Source organism: Denticeps clupeoides, chromosome 6 (genome assembly GCF_900700375.1).
Source record: "Denticeps clupeoides chromosome 6, fDenClu1.1, whole genome shotgun sequence".
Classification (NCBI taxonomy): domain Eukaryota; kingdom Metazoa; phylum Chordata; class Actinopteri; order Clupeiformes; family Denticipitidae; genus Denticeps; species Denticeps clupeoides.
The window spans coordinates 14,704,685-14,725,699 of NC_041712.1; the positions used below are offsets into that span (position 1 = coordinate 14,704,685).

Genomic DNA, 21,015 nt, shown 5'->3' on the forward strand with positions numbered 1-21,015 from the left:
TTCTCTATTCCCCTTCGGCACACCGCATCTCTCCAATGACATTCCTATTGTTTCTTTTAGTTAATTGGATGTTCTGGTCGAGGCACTGAAGTATCCATGTAATCCCTAAAGTGAACCACAAGATGTGTTGTTACTTTATCCAAACTAAGGTTTATAACAATACAGGGAGTGCAGAATTATTAGGCAAGTTGTATTTTTGAGGAATAATTTTATTATTGAACAACAGCCATGTTCTCAATGAACCCAAAAAACTCATTAATATCAAAGCTGAATGTTTTTGGAAGTAGTTTTTAGTTTGTTTTTATTTTTAGCTATTTTAGGGGGATATCTGTGTGTGCAGGTGACTATTACTGTGCATAATTATTAGGCAACTTAACAAAAAACAAATATATACCCATTTCAATTATTTATTTTTACCAGTGAAACCAATATAACATCTCCACATTCACAAATATACATTTCTGACATTCAAAAACAAAACAAAAACAAATCAGCGACCAATATAGCCACCTTTCTTTGCAAGGACACTCAAAAGCCTGCCATCCATGGATTCTGTCAGTGTTTTGATCTGTTCACCATCAACATTGCGTGCAGCAACAACCACAGCCTCCCAGACACTGTTCAGAGAGGTGTACTGTTTCCCTCCTTGTAAATCTCACATTTGATGATGGACCACAGTTCTCAATGGGGTTCAGATCAGGTGAACAAGGAGGCCATGTCATTAGTTTTTCTTCTTTTATACCCTTTCTTGCCAGCCACGCTGTGGAGTACTTGGACGCGTGTGATGGAGCATTGTCCTGCATGAAAATCATGTTTTTCTTGAAGGATGCAGACTTCTTCCTGTACCACTGCTTGAAGAAGGTGTCTTCCAGAAACTGGCAGTAGGACTGGGAGTTGAGCTTGACTCCATCCTCAACCCGAAAAGGCCCCACAAGCTCATCTTTGATGATACCATCCCAAACCAGTACTCCACCTCCACCTTGCTGGCAACTGAGTCGGACTGGAGCTCTCTGCCCAGCCACGGGCCCATTCATCTGGCCCATCAAGACTCACTCTCATTTCATCAGTCCATAAAACCAGAAAAATCAGTCTTGAGATATTTCTTGGCCCAGTCTTGACGTTTCAGCTTGTGTGTCTTGTTCAGTGGTGGTCGTCTTTCAGCCTTTCTTACCTTGGCCATGTCTCTGAGTATTGCACACCTTGTGCTTTTGGGCACTCCAGTGATGTTGCAGCTCTGAAATATGGCCACACTGGTGGCAAGTGGCATCTTGGCAGCTGCACGCTTGACTTTTCTCAGTTCATGGGCAGTTATTTTGCACCTTGGTTTTTCCACAAGCTTCTTGCGACCCTGTTGACTATTTTGAATGAAACGCTTGATTGTTAGATGATCACGCTTCAGAAGCTTTGCAATTTTAAGAGTGCTGCATCCCTCTGCAAGATATCTCACTATTTTTGACCCATTTTGCCAAAGGAAAGGAAGTTGCCTAATAATTATGCACACCTGATATAGGGTGTTAATGTCATTAGACCACACCCCTTCTCATTACAGAGATGCACATCACCTAATATGCTTAATTGGTAGTAGGCTTTTGAGCCTATACAGCTTGGAGTAAGACAACATGCATGAAGAGGATGATGTGGACAAAATACTCATTTGCCTAATAATTCTGCACTCCCTGTATGTATAACAAAATATCCTGCCCAGTTTGAATGTGTTTCCATTGTATGCATTTCATGGGCTCTACAAAAAAATAAATTATGGCCATGTTCATTATGTTTTCTTGACTTTGCTTCCAAACACACAAAATCATTTGTCATTATGTGGGCAAGTAGTAAGAAAATTCAGGAATTTTTCTAAAATCAGGTGGAAAAAACTGCCTTAGATGTGCTTGTACCTTAGTGTGTACTTACTATATACGTACTATGTACTTCGTTGTAGTAGATAGCTCTTTTGGCTAATTTAGGCTGTTTTTGTAACATGCTGTGTAGCAATATGCTTCTGGAGAAACATCTCGCTTTGGAGAAACATAACCCTTTGTTGGCACAAAGAGACATCCCATTAATGGGAGATTAATTTTCCATCAATCTGGACCCTCCAAAATAATCCATGACCGCAGAAGAATAATAATAAAAAACACCTCACCCTCAAATAATGCAGTCAGCATTGCTCCATGGTTTATGCAAGGTTAGTGTTTCCCCGCCATTCCTAGTGCTGCATTTCAACACTACAAATGCTAGACGACTGATTCCATACACACTTGCCTTCCACCGTTGCTACGCACCCCTTGGCTTATCCGTCCATCTTTATTGAGCTGAAGAATGGTTCGGTGTAATGGGTCTAGGTGTTATTGAAAGTCCCTTATTTCTCCCCACTGAAAACATGACTAATTGTAGTATCACTCTTCTGCAAACCACATTTCTCGATATTGATTTGATGACATGGATAAGGAAGAGCAGAGTCGGCCTTCTGCATCTAATGGCAGGCTTCGCATTGTTACATGTGCTGGTGACTGCAGGTTACATGTTTGGAATACTGATGTTACTGTTAGAAAAATGTCACCACGGGGTCTGGTTTGATGTTGATGAGTCCCCCCTTTCAGGCTAATTGCTGTGTCCTCATTTACGAATGGACAAATAAAATGGACATTATTATAATCGGACTTGAAATCTAATTTAATTACGCCTGTGACAATTAACTCTGTGCCCTTACCAATGCAGAATTTCCGTGCCAGGCAGTATGCTTATTTTATTTAGCCATCTGCAACATTTTTTCTCCCCTTGTGCAAATAAAATGGTTGCCCCTCACAGCACCACGTCACTGCTGCATTCCAGGAAAGTGCTGAGATTTTCTCTCCTGGGCCGAGCACAACGGTTTGCTAAGCAGAAGGCCTGCGTTTCAAGAGCACAGCTCCCAAATCACTCATCACGCTCTCTGAATCATTACCATTTTGCCCTGCTGTTTTAAAAGTCTGGTGTGGCACTTGGCAGTGCAGGCGGTATAAAAAAAAAAAAACCTCACAGACGGCCGTAGATTTGCATGACAAAGGCAGGGGCGGTGGAACCAACTTGTCGGAACACTCTCCAGAAGGGCAAACACGTATATTTCACCAAATAAAACCAATAAGCAATTTTTTCCCCTTCAATATAGATTTCAGTAGATTTTCAGAAGCGTGGACCATGGAAGGTGGAGCTGCTTTCCATCACAGCATCTGGGCACTGGTCGGCCTAGTGGGTAAGGAAACGGACCCGTAATCGGAAAGGCTGCTGGTTCGCATCCCAAACCGCCAAGGTGTCACTGAGCAAAGTACCGTCCCCACACGCTGACTTTCATAAATGGGTGATGGGTTAAATGCAGAGGACACATTTCATGTGTGTGCACCGCGTTCACACGGCAGAACACACAAGCCCTCCCAAGGCCTTTTTAATAATCAGAATGATTCTTTTCTTTTATTTTTGGTCTAATTTAATAAATCTATTGCAACAAAAGTCTTCAGGCAAAGCCATCGGGGAATACATGAACCGCTGCAGTGCCGTAGCTCCGAGCACGTTATTACTCGAGCGTATTATGTAACAGGTGCTGTATAACAACCTATCAGCAACCACATGCAAAATCCCGTCTCCATTCTTTCCCTTTATTAATGCTATCCTACATCTTTTTTTTATGGCCATGGGAAGCAGTAATATTATATTTTGCAAGCACTTCTTCGTGAGGCTTTAAATGATTTTTCCTTGATTCATGCATCCCTCTGATGGCTAAGATCGCAGTGGGCTCATCTGCGGAGACAAACATTTCGAAAGGGTTCCTTCAGAAACAATTAGGGGCCGTGGGACAGAGAAACACACTCCGCCTGTCTCGGCAGCAAGCGATGCCACACGAGGACGTGGGCAGAAGATGACCCTCTCATTAGATAACTGCAATTAAAATCAAACCAATACCGGAGTCAAGCTTGGGAAAAAGCCCCCCGGCATTCTTCCGATGCGCGCGATCGGTTGGAAAGCAAGCGACAGACTTCGCGCGGCTGTAATCCGTTTCTTATAACCAGCATAATGAGATGTGTGTTCTTTTTTTCTGACTTTGTGAAGACGCTAACGTCTGATGTGCAGAGACGCATGGGCTGAAGGTACAAAGTGATCATTTGCAACCTAATTGTGAGGCAAAAAACTAGTTGGGCTTTCTCACAATGCCTTTTGTTGTCGGGCTCAACAGTGGCCCTTAGGTGCCGTGATTCGTTCCCTTTGTTGTTTTGTTTCAGAGCGCCGCGAAATATGTCTACTCTCTCGCAGCTTGTAATTGTGCTTCAGTCCTTGAAAGCTTGAGTCTGGACGAGAAGGTTTTTTTTTTTTCATTATTTTGTAAGCAGAGTAGCTTCAATTAAGAGTGCGTTTTCTCGACTCCCAAAAAGAATAAAGGTACTTCAAAGCTGTAGAATGCTGCTCATGATTTTACAGTCCTCACCCCAATGAGCTTCCATTCCAGACAACAAATATCAATGGTCCCGAGGTAATTAATGAAAGCCTGTGGGCATTTTAATTTGCTGCATTAGATAAAATAAAAATGACACTTGGCAATCAGCAGACACCCATAATCACAAGCCATTAGAATGACTGTGCTGAACAATGACAATTAGAGTTAAGAACGACTTTCCTCGCAGTGCAAAAGTAAAATACTCGGAGGGTGAACTCGGCAGCATACAGCTTCTAATTCACTGTTACGTCCCTGGGTGCTCGGCACCATGGGAGTGTGCTAGTTGGGATCCTCCTGCTTGTGTTTGTGTGCGTGTATGCGTCTGTGTATGTTTGTTCATTCCTTTTAGGCCTGAAGGGGGAGGTGCTTCTTGATTGCTGGCTCCACCCACGGTCTGGTGGCTCGGTTGCTGGTCCAGTACATGAGGAGGCCTCGTGGAGGAGTTTGGAGCGTTTGATAGAGAAGAAGAAAAAGTTGGAGTTATTGTGCTTTGTTCCTTGTTCTTGTCTCTAGTGTTTTTTTTGGTTTTCCCTTTTTTTGAGGGTCCCTATGTGTACCTTCCTCTTCCCGTGTGTGTATTTGTATGGATTCCCCGTTGTAATGTGTGTTCAGCTCTGTGCCATTGTTGTATATAGATTGTGTGTGTTTGGTTGAGGGTTTTGTGGTGGTCTATATAGCACTAGTTGGTTTGCCTGTATATTTCACGTCCCGTACAGTAAATAAATACATTTTTATTGCACTTTGGCTTGCTCCCCCTTCCCCCTAGATGGGAACGTGACATTCAACGTGTAATAAATTAGCAGAAGTAAGGATTACATCTGGAGGAGACCTCTGAACTCAGAGCTGATTAGTGAAGGAATTTTATGCATCTAATGTATATAGTGCCTCCCTCCCCGGCACTTTTTTCAATGTGCAAGACTTTCAGCCATTAGTAATACATGTTGCTGTGGTTCAGAATCTGAAGTATTTCATGAACCACAGGTATCGTTAAAGCCGTGATATTTGAGTTTGCGGGTTAGGTGCTCCCATTCTCCCTTTGGCCCTGGGCATTATGGAGCGCACCTTGTGCAGACACCATTATGGAAGCCCATTTAAACCTGTGGCTGGATCGAGAATACGCTTCTCTCACTTGAGCCCACAGCCTTGTCAAACGCGGTTCACGAGAAAGCAGAGTGGGCTAACACAAAGCGGCGGCTTTGAGAACAGGTCATGTGACTTCCTGATGTCTGCTGGTTATGCAAGGGACAGCGACTTGAGGGCGGAAAGGAGGCGTGCGCATGCACAACGAGATGTGGGAACAGAAACCAGACATAGGGGTGGAAATCAGACGGACCCTTGTTACTCCATTGGAGGCAACAAAGGTAAGGCAGTCAGCAAATGAGGCCGACTCATTTACAACACAGATGCACTAACAACAACAGGCTTCAGATGAAAGGCTTAAAAGAAGAATCAATACATTGTAGGGACTCTACTAAATCCCCCGAGTTTCAGGAATAATTGCGAGAGGCAAACCTCACGAATGGAAAAATAAAAACAACAAAGCCTTCTTTTAGCAATAAAAATAAAAGGGGATATGCTAATAGATTCATTATATATATATATATATATATATATATATATATATATATATATATATATATATATATATATATATATATATATATATATATATATATATTAGTAAACATCTTTGCAAATTTTAGCATTCAGCATAAAAATTTAACTAAAATTGCAATCATGACTTTCAATAAGTAAATGTAATTTAATTACACTTTTCCCTCAAGTAACTATAACAAAGTACCATTATAGATTTTACTCCTTACTCCCTAACTCTGCGTATTAAATTATGTTTATGATAGCTCTTAAAAGAGTTTAGTCAGGGTTACTGTAGGTTAGGGTTTGAGTGTTAAATAGTTAATGTTAGGGTTTTGTTTGCACCATACTTTAATTTATGGAGACTGAAATGAAATGTAGAATTTATGTTAGGCCGTTTTTACATGGGTTTATTTCTAGTTCATTGTATGAAATGTCAGTTCTCATCTCTGACTTTATCAATGGACATACACAATGTACAAGCTCTGCAGGGGCCTAGCTTACAATATCTGTTTAAGTCCCTTATAAGCCATTTGGAACAGCTTGATTACATGAATTGGACTCCCTGCAGAGCTCAGGAACACTTCTCCCTCAGAAGTATGAGTTTTAAACACTGCCTCATTCTCCCCCCTTCTTGCTCAGTCTCTAGACACCCCCTCCATGGTGGACTGTGTCAAGACCCACACTTCACTGCTGACACACTGAAAGACAAGTTATTATGTCAAATTTAATCTCTGTGTCAGTGTCAGTGAGTTTAATGTTCATTTTATAATAAGAAAGCTGGTGCCAACTGAGAACATCACTCCTCTATTGAGTCTTGGGCACGCTCAAGGTTTCTTCTTTCCAAGCAAGTTTTTCTTACCTTCAGCTACTTGTGTGATTGAATTGGAATTTAATTCAGATGCACATTTCATTATTGTGTTGAATTTACACACACATCCAAAATTCACAAGGAAGATACAATGATGATCTTAGCTGAACTCAGCGGAGAAAAGCACAAATTTATACTATAAATAAATTATGATGAGTAGGGTGGTAGTGGCCTAGTCGGTAACATGCTTGAACCAAAAGACCACAGAGTCACAGGTCCGAACCCCTACCACACTGCCATTGTGTCCCTGAGCAAGACACTTAATCCAGTGTGACTCCAGGCAGACTGTCCCTTCAACTACTGACCGTAAGTCACCCTGGATAAGGGTGTCTGATAAATGCCATAAATATAAATTATATCACCATCTGAAGAACTGATCACAACAGTTCATCACCGTATTCCAGGCAGACCAAGACTCCAAGAGTAACAAATGAGTAACACATTTACATTTAACATTTAAGGCATTTGTCAGACGCCCTTATCCAGAGTGACTTACACCATGCTTTCATGTTACCATTGATAAAGTGATCAATTCTGGTTCACCAGAACCCCCAAATATGAATGCAATCTTTTTATTCACTATGTTGTAGTTACTATACATAAGTCAGACAATAAGAAGGTTACAAGTTAATCTAAATATTTTCTAAAGAGGACGGTCTTGAGCTGCCGTTTGAAAGTACTGTTCAGACCTCAAGGGGAAATCCATTCCACCACCGAGGGGCCAAGATGGAGACGAGTCTAGATGAATGTCTTCCTTTTACCTTCAGCGATGGGGGGACCAGGCGAGCAGTACTGGAGGCTCGGAGTATATGAGGTGCAGTGCGAGGTATAATAAGAGCTGTGAGGTAGGATGGTGCTACTCCATGTCTGGCTTTGTAGGCCAGCATCAGTATTTTGAATCTGATTCAGGCAGCTACTGGGAGGGAAAGTAGCAGAGGGGTGGCCATCACCAGCCCTGATCAAATTCATGGTAAAAGCTTTATATGCCAAAAAAAGCTTGTTTGTGGTAATAATCTCTGTGAAGGGCCATTATTTGTGTTGGAGGGGCAAACCGCGGCACATGGGACTTTTACCAACATCATCCTATTACAGAAGCGAGGCTGTGAGTGGTGTCTTTTGGATCACAAATGGATCTGCTTAGAAGTGTGCCATCGGCCTGTGTGCTCAGCAAGACAGCAAGAGAGGAGAGACTTCCTGCAGTCCTTATCCTTCTTGCTCTCTATCTCCATTGTTTCCCTTCTCCTCTTATTCACTAAAACCTCACATCTTTCTTGAGCTTTTTCTTTGGCAGTCTGACACATCTTTACTTTCTTTTGGTGTTTTTTCCTCTCTTATTAAGTGTCTTGTTTCAGGGACACCCCCACCCTCTCATCTATATCACCACAGGTAAAACGAAAACTGGATAAAATGAGAGCAAAGGGCACTTAGAGCCTGAATGTGGATTTAAATCTTGCACAAAAGGAAGTAAAGTTTTCACAAGTTTTCACAGTTAAATTGCCACTAAAGATAGTACTCCTAAAATGTATATGGGTAAATTGCAGCTTCATCATGTTTATGATCATGTCCATACTCTTGTAAGAATGGACATCGCGGGAGCCTGCTTTGTCTTGCATAACAGATGTCTGCAGGGGGAAGTGTAACATTCCTGTGTCGACGGTTGTGGGTGAAGATTCGACACCCCGGTTTTTACATGTCTTTTGTCCGACGTCAACGTGCGAAGTATCAGCCGTCAGGACCGCCCACCCTCTTTGTCTTCACCAAATGGGAGGCACTGGGGGCGTGACATCAGAAACAACAGGTTCTGATTGGTCAGTGACAACTTCCTGTAGGCCAGTGACAACTTCCTGTAGGCCAGTGACAACTTCCTGTAGGCCAGTGACAACTTCCTGTAGGCCAGGGGTATAAATGTCTGCACACATGTGGAAAAGGGACCTCTGAGCTATCTTGCTCAGGGGGGTTTCCCTCTCTTTCCCTTCTCTTTCTCTTCTCCCTCTTTACTCTTTCTTCTCATGTTTACTTTCTCTGTAACCTTGGTACCTTTTTACATTCAATATTCACATGTAACTACAATAATTATTTACCGGTGTTAATAAATTAGAAACTGTTCATTTTTAACCTCTGTTGTGCCATGCCTCTTTCTGCCAGGTAACATCAAATTGGAGTGGTTGAATACAGTGCTTTGTGTGGAGGGAGAAAGAGTTTTTTCTACACACTCTATTCTCTTCTCCAACACCACATGGTCTACATTCATGGTCTTTTTGGTGTGGACGCCATTAGAGGCAGCAGACATGGCTATCAGGTATCCCATGGCCGTTGGCCTGAACAAGGGCCATCCGGTGACCAAGAACGTGTCAAAGCCGAAACACAGCCGTAGGCGAGGGCGTCTGACCAAACACACCAAGTTTGTGCGTGACATGATCCGTGAGGTGTGTGGCTTTGCCCCCTACGAAAGGCGCGCAATGGAGTTACTGCATTCAGGTTCTCCCACACATGCGATGGTTTTAAGAGCTCTGCTACCTGTTCTTTAATCCAGCGCTGTGTGTAACATCTGTTGGGTATGTTGGATTGATTTTCATTCTATCATTCTATTTTGTTTTGGACAATTAAGGAACTGCATTTACTATATCTGTAGAACTGTGAAGATTATGTATCATAATAAATGTAACTATTGATATCCTTAATCTCCAGTCTTGTTATAGAATATTCTGTCAACTAAAGTTGTTGGTCATAGGGGGAACTTTCTGATCGTATGGCAACACGCCAGATTTATGTATGTTTAAAGAACTTCTTGATCCTATAGCACGTAAGTAGGTATTTTATGTGAACCGTAGAGAGTTCCTTTTCTCCTACCCCTGGTGTGATCAGCCTGTCAGTCGGTGCAAATCCGCATGGTAGAAAGTTATTTTATTAATTATACTTGATCTATTAACTGGCCACTGTTTTGCTGATCAAGATTCGTTAAGTCAATGCAAATTTGCAGAGTCTTTAGTTCTCCCTGACTTTATAAATTATTCAGTCCCTATTGTCCTCTTCATTCCAACTACCCATCTAAAGTGAATAGTCTTGGTAGTTATATTGGAGTCAGATTATACAGATCTAAGACTATTTATCCGGTTGATAAATAAATTAGTTTTGTAGATTCCTTATTTTATTTTGCGTCAAAAAACGTCATACACGTTAAACCCTTCACCGTCGTATCAAGTTCCGTTATTGGGCTGATAGGCGGGTTTTACACTCTCCAAAAAACAAATAAACTGCACAAGCCTTTTCTCTGCACCAGCATGCAGATTATACAGGCAGATTATATTGTACATGACTTATCCACATTTTGGCACTGCATATGTTCCTCCATGTAAGATTTGATTTTGTACTTGTAGGAGTAAAGTATCATACAATAATATTACAGTAACAGATGATTGTCATATGAAATCTGATCTTCAATAAGCATATTAATTCTATTAAAATGAATCAGTAAATGCCCAAAAGAAGTCAGTTTGTGGAAAATCTGAATGCATAAACTAATAAAAAGATGACTACATAAAATCCACCAAAGGAGGATTATAAGATCATAATGCTGACTTTAATTTGTTCATGACATCTGTGCTTATTCATAGTCTGTGAGAAGGCCACCAAAACAAAAAAGCTGCCCCATTTGCTCTTTGGGGGACTTTTCTAAAGCGAAATGTTAGTTGCCTACTTTTTATATAAATGAGGGCCCTGGTTGAAAAACTGGCCTTTTGACTAAATTATAGAGAAACACTTTAGGCTTTAAAAAGGTGACTAAAGTACTTTTTCAAATTGCAGTTCTCCAAAATTGCCTGTAATGAGTCAGAGATGCAATCAAGTAATACATTGCGGCATTGCTTTAAAATGCACAAATATTCTTACATATTTTAGTGTTGAACTGTTTTACATGGGGCTTTTAACCACCATCTGGGGCAGCAAAAAAGTGACCTGGAACAAGACTGTCTGCCTTTACTCCCTCACCTGGAGTAGTCGAAGATCCGGCTGCCCCAGTCAGAGTGGTTGCCCCGGGGACCTGGATGGAAGAAGCAGGAATCGGTCCCATCAAACTGGTTGATGCCGTCATCGGTGTTGCTGGAGGCGTGACTGTGGACCACGTCCAGCAAAACGGTGAGGCCCAGGGAGTGGGCTGTGTCCACCAGCTTCTTCAGGTCCTCTGGGGTTCCAAAGCGGCTGGCAATGAGGAATTCAGGGGAACTTCATCACACAGCTGAAAAGGCTGACAGTGCAGACAATAAGGGACAACGCGACGTCTCCACCTTGGCCGGTGTCTCGTCAAACAGAATAACCCTCCTGTCAGTCACCGCACACCAGAGTAAATGCAAACAGAGATTGGCTTGTCAGCTGGCATTACGTTAGAAGTGCACACAGAACCAAAGGGACGCTGGGGAAACGTTAGCTCTTCATCCACGTACTGAATGCAAGTTGCATTGATCAGGCGGCTGCATTATACATTATGCATGAGCTATACAGGATTTTCTTATTCAAGATTCATTTCAAAGCCTCTGCCAGGTGGTCAGCCTTTATGGTCCAGAGTACAACCCAAAATATATACAGAGGTTCACATCCAACCAGTCAGATGTAACTTCAATAACCATGTGATTTTTCCAGTCCCTAAAACCCAGTCCGTAAAGGCCCGAGTACGTTACAGCCTGAACGCTTGTCCCTGTTTCCGCACACAGAGGCTACTATGGGCCCTAATGACACTCATGATGACTTCTACAGAGCAACAGTTTTAAAGACAAAATGTTACACTGGGTAAAAAAAATTGTGCTTATAACATTGGAACAAAACGCAAACTGTTTTTCCTTTATATCATCAGGCACAACACTGGAAAGTTATTTTTTTTAATTAAATTAAACCTCACACTAGAACAAATGAAATGGTGTATTTGCGACAGATGAACTCGTGCAATATCGGAAGGATCAAAGCTTCTGCATTTGTGCTTTGTTCTGATCTTTCCACTACATTATCATCCCTTCGCAGAGAGGAGAAAAAAATGCGGCCAAACACAAATAAAATTCCCTCTGATTCCCGTACGCAGGGGAGTGTTGGGTTTTAAATGTCTGAGTGATCAATCATGGGTGAAATTGCTCTGTATGCATTACACTCTATCTCACCTCTCTCCCCCGGCCGGTATGGCTTAGCCAGTGGGACAAATAAATAAATAAGTGCGCACATGCATAAATAAATAAAAATAAATCCCAACAAGTCTGTCATATCTTATTAAGCCAAGAATCCTGTTCAGTGTACCAACCCAAATGCGCTATTTTCTTTCATGAGAGCTTATTTATTTTGGAAGCCTGGGATATATATTTTTTTTATAACAATTGTTATTTATCTAGAGCCCTTCTTCTATTTCGGGATTAACTGCAAATGTGTTTACAGTAAGATTACTGCCCTTGTCAGAGTTGCTCATCGTGATTTAGTGCTGGAACTGTGGTTGCTGCTCCCCGCCGCAGTAAGAAGCGCCCAAACAATCCCCAAGTGCTAACAGAAAATGTGAAGCATTTAGTTATTGTCACACTCCTGCACTACCGAGGCATTTAAATGTAGCACTCATAAATAAAAGCTCACTGGCACAAAACACAGAGGGATTTTTGTCCATTATATTTCCATCCCGCCGCAGGAATAAGTGCCAATTATAAAGGTGCGGTCAGTCCACCTGGTAAAAAAAAAAGATCCAAATGAGTGTTTACAGGGGGGCCAGGAGTGGGCAATTAATAAAGTATAAATGGACGGGAACCCGCTGAGGGTTCATGTCACTTTATCCTTTAGCATCTGGGGTCATTATAAAGGGACGTGACTGCTTCTGTTTGTCTCTGATGCTTTAGGATTTCAGTAATAATCTTAACAAAGACTCTAAGCAGCAGTCCTCAGTGAGCCCTCAGAAAACAAATATTTACAATGAAACATACTCATATATGTTATTGTTCAATCAGAAGTAAAATGTCTCATTACAAACCATAAACCTACAAAATGACAATTTTGAATTTCTTGTCATTGAAATCAAATGTTTGGTTAAGAAAGAAATTGATCACATGAATAAATAGTCGGTTTGTGATCATGGGAGTTGAATTTAGTCTGGCGAGTAAAATGGAGAAGTCACACAGCTGGTTAAGTCACATCACATATACTCCACTGAACTCAACAGAATAGTGGGAATAATTAGGTAATGTTCAAAAGAACAGGTCTCAATTTGTTCCAGAGATTTCAAAGGTAACATGTTCACAAAGTTTCACAACTTTTCAAAAAACTGAAATTAAAAAAGAAAAGCTACACAAAGACATAAAATATGGTACCTTGAGGCAGCAAAGAAGCTTGTAACCTGATATCCAAAGCTGGCATAATAGGCGTGCTCCATGATGGCCATAAGCTGAATGCAGTTGTAGCCTAAATGGAAACCAGACAAAAAGAAAGCAATGCTTATGAACTGAAATGTTAGTTTTATGTTCAGTTTATATTTCTGTAGTATAAATGGGGATTGATTAAAAGGCTGCCACAAGGCCATGGAATATATGGATCTGGAAGAATTTACTGCAGAGAAATGAACTTTTTTATGTTCTTCCTGGCAGTAGTATAAATAACCTATATAACATAAGAAAAACTCATGATGTAGAACTGAAGCAAACAAAGAAAAATGGAGTGATGCACAAATAAATAATTTTGTGCATTGGTTTTTTTAAAGAAAGTAATGATGTTGTTAATGATTATATTATTAGTGTTTGTCTCTTCAGTTTATAACTAAGAATTTATGCATTTATGCATAAGAATGGTGAAAGGGATTGGAAGCAGAAAAAGTTTTCAGACATTTACTTATTGATTGAACATGCTCATTACTATATAATTGAAAAATTCTATAACAAAAAATACCATACTTGGCACTAAGAAGAGAGACTTAAGTGTGCAAAGAGTGGAGGACATATAGAGCGGTGGATTTTAAATACATGTGTGTGTGAGAAGTTTTGGGGTCTTTGCTGAGGTAGACAAGGCCCTCAGGCTGGGTTTACCTCCATACTGCAGATGTCCAGGCTTCTTCTTTTGGAAGCCCCATGAAATGAGACAGGAGACAGGAGAGAGGCAGAGCTCTCCACCCCCTCATCTCTCCGTGGGAGTCTGCCTCAGGGCTTAGCCCTGTGGCCAATCCCATTGTGACCAGGACGTGAACCACCAGTGCAACTGCTATAGAGAGTGTGCCTGACAACAGAGTCTTGAGGAGAACTTAGCTCCTTCCCTTGTCAGCACCAGGCACTGGGGCCGTGACCGCAGAGACGCAGCAATTTCCCTCACATTTTCACCCTGCTGCAGGGCCTACAGCTGCACATTCACACTGCAAACTGCAAAAGGCTTATGTGATATAAACCAGTCCAACTTACTCCATTAAATGTTATGGAACCTACTGGAATATTTATAATGGGAAATAAAAGAATTTAAATGCACCCACATGCAGGCATATGAGCTTGGGCTTTAACGTAGAGTTCAGATGTAAGTATTTTCTAATGGTTTATATTTATTTATATATATTAAACCTATTTTCTGAAGCCAAGCAGCAGGCGAGGTTGTAGCCTTGAGAAACATTTTCTTTCAGGTGGTAAATTATAAATCCAATGAATGCTACATACCGCAACATCGACACATAAAAGTGCTTTCAAAATAATAAACTCTTTACCACTCCAGTTATGGCTGTTATCAATGCAATTCGAAAACGTGAAATACATATATTGATGGGGAACTTCAACATGTTAAAAACAGCCTTTTGCCAGACAGCTATCAACGTGACAGGAAAAGGAAGCAGGACGCATTCATACGACATACGAGATCGGGGGTTTTACTTTTAACAAGATCACAATATACAGGACAACAAGCAAGCACATCTACAAACATACAATGACGCGGCGAGGACTAGACACAAGAGGATGACTTAAATATAATCAACAGCAGATGAATAAAATTACGTAGTACCCCGGGGGGAGTACCCTGGGGTACCCCGGGACCCCCGGACTAAGTCGGGACCATGACACGATTGCTTGTAACGTTAGTCTTACTAGGGGCACCGTATCACTATCCTAACATCAAATCCAACATCAGTCAATGAAGTCTCTATGACAGCAACAGGAAACTAATTCCAAATCTAATAATGCAGGTCAATGCTTCAAATGGTGAAGAAGGTCAACAGCAGCAAAACCCAAAATTTTACCAATATAACAATTGGTAAAGTTTTGTAGAGGGGTGGTAGTAGCCTAGTGGGTAACACAATCGCCTATGAACCAGAAGATCCGGGTTCAAATCCCGCTTACTACCATTGTGTCCCTGAGCAAGACACTTAACCCTAAGTTGCTCCAGGGGGAATGTCCCCTGTAACTACTGGTTGTAAGTCGCTCTGGATAAGGGCGTCTGATAAATGCCGTAAATGTAAAAAATAACAATGAAATGTGTGGATTGCACTGTAACAACATGTGACATGTCAGAACATAAGAGAGCACTTTGATAAAGAATATCATCATCTTTATGTTTTGAGAAGAAAAAACACCACGTCTACTGTCAAAATCTGATCTGAGCTTCTTTTCCGCCTCTGGCACAGATAGACTAGCTATGGCATCATGAAATCTAGTGTCACTAGTGTATCTAGTGTCAGAAGCTTGGACAGTGTCAAAGATCATTAGTCTTTCTGATTCTGGTGACCGTGACAGATGCACTATTGGCCTTCAACTGACTAACTGCTTCATCTGTTTACTTTATTTCCTGCAGTCTTTTTCTTGGAAAATACCTAAGCAAGCTCTTCTTATAAAAGCTTAAAAACAACAATGCAACATTGTTTTTTCATGCCATTAAGCAACAGAATTATGTAATGCATGCGATAGCATGTCACCAAATTAAATGTCAAGTGGAAGCACAGGAATAGGAGATAAAACCAACTGTTATGCAATTATTTCAGTATACAAAAAAAAAGCTCTGGTGATTCTGAAATGCAAAATCACAATGGAATGATTGAAAGTGATTGTCATTGTGAAACACTGCAGCACAGCACACAATGACACAAAATGTGTCCTCTGCTTTTAACCATCACCCTTGGTGAGCAGTGGGCAGCCATGACAGGCGCCTGGGGAGCTGTGCGTGGGGACGGTGCTTTGCTCAGTGGCACCTCAGTGGCACCTTGGCGGCTCCGGATTCGAACCGACAACCTTCTGATTACGGGGCCGCTTCCTTAACCGCTAAGCCACACACCACTAACATCTAGGGCTTACTTGTGCATTTGGCAACATTTTATGAGGTACAGTACCCAAGGTCATGTCTGTATGGGAATCTAAAGTAAAAACCGCAGCAGTGTGCAAAAACAAAATGGCAGAAGCAGGAGGTCTAAGCCTCAGCAGTATGCTTCAAAAAGCGTTTGGACTCAACGATACTACTGAAATGGTCATATTAATCATTAAACTGGTGCAAAAATTTTATGGACTGCACATGCATACATACAAAATTACTCTAGCACTACTCTGCAATAAGTTCTAACGTAGAGCTAACCAAAGAAATCTCTGGGGCCAAAATCTGTCTCTCTCAAACTCAACTGACTCACTAAGGTACTCCTTAAAGCTGAACTGCTATAGATTTATTGGGCAGACACACATGTTTGCAGTGACTGAATCAGAAAAAAAGATGGATATTTTGGATTTAGGTTTTTTAACCTTAGAACGAGAGCCTGTATTTTGATCACAGCTGGAGACCATTGCTGTTGCATTAATCTGAGGAGCAGGCTGGAGCTTATCGCTATTTTAACGAGAGGTTCACAATCACAGAGAAACACATTGACACCTATATGCTGGAACTGTTGACACACTGCTGTGGGATTAGTGGGAGATAATTTAGTGATTATTCTAGGAAATATAGTTTAATATCCCACTGGATCCATATTGTTTTTTTTTTGTTTTTTTTTCTCCCTAATGCATTCACTAAGGTCCCACCAGACAGACGTCAAACACACGCACACTATGTGGACATTGTCCTTGCTTGGCAACTTAACAGTAAATGCTGGCTTGTTCACGGTGTCTACTTGTAAACAATTAAGCCGGGGTAAAAAAGACAGTGAATCTAAATTAAATTATTTTTTAATACTTTGTAAAAAAAACAACATTGCACATTTGAAAGTCAATTACTTATGCATGAAAATAGACACGCAAAAGCACATTTTTGGGCCACCAAACTTTGAATTAACACCTCTGTTGCAATGAATTTGTTTAGTAACTCTGTTCAGCGGTTGTCATGGAAAAGCAATTGAGGCCTGACTTTTTGGTTGACTGTACAGAGGGAACAAATTAAGCAAAAAACTGAGTGATGTGACTCCATCAGTCAAATATCATGATAAAATACAATTTATGCTGTGTTCTGATTTCTTCTGTTTTTTGATTTAGGAAAAGGGTACATTTGTTTGATGAAATTGAATTGGTGGACCTATGTTCTCTAACTTCAAAACACTCGTCACTGGGAGTGTACATATAAATTATGCATGATTGGACTGTATATGTTGGTGAAATTATTAGAAAAGCATCCAGACCCTTCATTATCAGCACGTGGCATCATGCTCATTATGTCTTGCCTAAAACTTCAAGCATTTCTCAGAAGGTTCGTCTCCAGCTACCGACAATCTTGCATCAATCTTCAGCTGGTTTTCTTGTACCAAAACGTTTTTAAATTGATTTATTGTTATATTACTGATGATTATGGATTGTTTTAGATGATTTGGGGTTCAATGCATTGTCAGTATTGGTGCGGATTTCCTCTGGGTTCTCAGGTTTCCTTCCCCCAGAAGCATGTACACTAGGTAGATTGGTGAGGGGGTTTCTGAGCACCTCAGTAAACTTCTACTAAGAAAAAGCAGATAGACCCCAATTCCCAACTCATTACAAAATGGATTTATAGTACATAAGACAATATAGTTGCACCTTCACAACATATATTAACATGTTCATTATAGACATACTAAATAACCTATTTGCTGTATTTTACACACTTGGGTAGACACTATCCAAACTAAATAGTAATTCAAAAGACACTAAACAAATAACATGTACAACATGAAACCCTCAGTGCCCACCATTGCAGATTTGTTTTCGGGTGTTATAGTTTGCTCATTTTTTTATCAGGCTATTTGTTGTAAGTTGGCAGAGTTAGCAAAAGTTCTGCCATGTTCCAAATCCTATTGAGGATTCCTATTGATGTTCATCCTGCCGATCAAAACTCTTCATTGCTTCTCCCGTCTTTCCACCTTTTCCTGTGTTGCCTCCATATTAATCTTTCTAGACATTTGTTTCGCTCTCCTCTTTTTGGCTTTGAGAGTTAATGTCCCTGCAGCACATATTGCTAACCTTTCCCAGAGGTCTGTGTTTATCCCATTTGAGTTAAGTGCTTTGTTCTTTAGGAGCATTGCTTTGACTGTGCTTGTTAGGATAATTAAATCCTGAGTACTTGTTCTGTCAGAGCTCAGTATGCTTCCTAGATATCTCTGAATTTCTGAACCTCTCATACTATAGAGTACTCTACCTTAGTATTGATGTTCACTTCCTTAGTTTATAACCCTTCATTACTTTGGTTTTGCTACATTAATGTCATTCCACATTTTTGTGTACTATAATTTATTATTAACTAAAAATACCTGATACTTTGGTCCAAACTTCAAATGAGGCCTTCTGTGCCACCCTTAAGATAATTGGTTAAATACTGGTGGTGATTGTATAGATCTTTGTCTTGTGCCTCTTGCAGTTTCACAGGACTTTGCGTTCCCTTCTGATGTCTGCACTGTTTCAGCCAGATCAAGGCACACTTTCTTCACAATCTCCACCGTCCAATCCATTTCTCTTGGAATGCCCATCATCTTCATCCAGTCTCTTCTGTCAAAGGACTTTTCATAGTCAATGATGCATATGTTCATCTCTGCGTCTAGGCCTATACATCTTCCCTCTAGCACCCTCAAGGCTCCTACGGAATGTAGACTGTCTTTGTTTCTTTTGAATAAAAAAAAAAAATGAACTTGTTTTCCCAGCTATTCTTCATGATGTAAATGATTATGTTTGAGCATTACTTCCCACAAAGCATCTGACTTCCTTTATTTGGTATTCTGTAGATGAGAGCAAAAGTGTCCATGCCATCGTCTGGTGTTATTTACACTGTTTGATAGGATGTGTTAAAATGGACACCAACTCTCATAAATTCTTACACATTAATGGGTGAGTTTGGGACAATGTTTCTTCTGTTCATTTTAACACATTTACTGTGTTAGCACTTTTGAAAGAGTGAAAATGTCAAGAAAGGTAACAAAGATGTGGAAAGATTAATTATATTAACACAGTATATGCTGTTTGTCACAACACACTCACTTTGGTTGTAAAACCTGTGGCTCCAGCAGACAACAGATCAGTTCACACACGTTTATTTTTACACTGGACAAACCAAATCAATGGGAACACACCCTACACTCCACCTGAATAGGAAAAACACCAACACAAAACCCTGAGTGTCTTCAGTTAGACCCTGACTACTCAAAATCAAGACAACTAGTGCAGTAGATCTCCTCACCCTGACAAGGATTGGTTCAATTCTTCTCAGATGTACGTGAGTCTGTCAGGCTCCACGGTGACACTGTCCTTCACTGTGTTCAGCAGGCGCTGACACTAAATGTGTTAAACACATCATCTACACAAATGCACATATCATGTTATGTACATTTTAAAACTACATAAGACTGTGTAAAAAAAATTCTGTCTTTTTCCAACACAATATTCTTACTCATTAAGATAAAATGTGTGTAACTAAAGTGTTACAAATGATTTGTGTAATTTTTTTAAAGATTTATTCTAAAAGTGCATCTGCTGACACATGTATTACCACCCCTATTATAGTAAGATTAGTAAACAAGGGTAAAACAAAATAAATGTAATAAATATATTTAGATGAAAAAAAAAAAACACTAAAATAAATCCAAATCTAAAAAGCATAATTATATATTTGTGCATTTAATTTTCCCAATAACTCCCCTTTGCCATATAATATCACTCTTCATATCATCATATAACCTCCAGATCTCTCCTTGTCAGATCAACCAACTCACTTTCAGTGTGGCTCAAGTCAGGACACTCTGTGGTTGACCAATGGAAAAGGGCTATTTCCCCACATGCCCTTCAAAACGTCTCTTGCAGGTTCCAGCCGAAGGGGATTTTAGAGAAGGTCAATACCCACCACACTAATTTGGTTTATGCAGTCTTTTCCATGTTAATGGATTACTGAGAGCAATTGTATGAGATTAAATGTTCTTACTTTCACGGTGGAGGTGCGGAGGAAGGACACAAATGCCCAACGTCACGAGACAGGGGAAAACATCACTCAACAACAACCCAACGGAGAACAGACTCGAACAGGACAGCTTTATACAATCAAACACAGGTGAGAATAATCAGGAAATTTAGCCTCAGGAAAGTTCCGGACCGGATCCTGACACTTACTAACTCCTTTCAATTTAACAATTTAAATTTCACTTAAATATAAGCTGCATACTCCTCTTCTTCCTTTTATCTTGTTTCCATTCTGACCACTGCTTGGATCAGAATTTGCTTCCACATCCTTCTATTCATCTCATTTATTTGCTATATACCTCATAAATAATTGCAATGTAAATGTCTCTAATAGGACATCATTGAAAAGCTGGATACAGATATGTTGGGACTAGTGTGTTGTCAGTACCTACATTAACTAGGAATGGGAAAAACTCATTGGAATTCAGAATTTACTTTTTGTAAGCCTGAATATAAAGTCTATCCAAAGGCATGCGTTGCCTTAGTAACTGAACAAAACGTCACATTAGCTTCTTTAGTGATGTAAATTCATACATAACTTGTTGTAAAACACCTCCCAAGATTAGCTGTTTACAAGAAAATTATTCTCACGAAATCTAATGGACTGTATAATTCAAGCTCTTTTTTTTAAACTGTGTGAAAGTGAGGCAGAAAAAAAGAGAGGGAGCTGAAAATGAGGAAAGTGCTACCCACATTTATGTCAGGTTTTTCTTGCTTGACTGAGA

General features: G+C 40.4%; 1 protein-coding gene across 2 annotated transcripts in view; it reads right to left on the bottom strand.

Moving 5' to 3' along the window:
• The window catches only part of gbe1a (glucan (1,4-alpha-), branching enzyme 1a), a 131,263-nt gene that overhangs the window by 76,368 nt on the left and 33,880 nt on the right, over positions 1–21,015 (bottom strand). For both annotated transcript variants that reach the window (XM_028983895.1, XM_028983894.1), the window contains exons 6-7: positions 13,256–13,346; positions 10,917–11,126 (exon numbers count right to left, since the gene is read on the bottom strand). In XM_028983895.1, the coding sequence (XP_028839728.1) occupies positions 10,917–11,126; positions 13,256–13,346 (301 nt within the window). The remainder of the gene's footprint in view (positions 1–10,916; positions 11,127–13,255; positions 13,347–21,015) is intronic.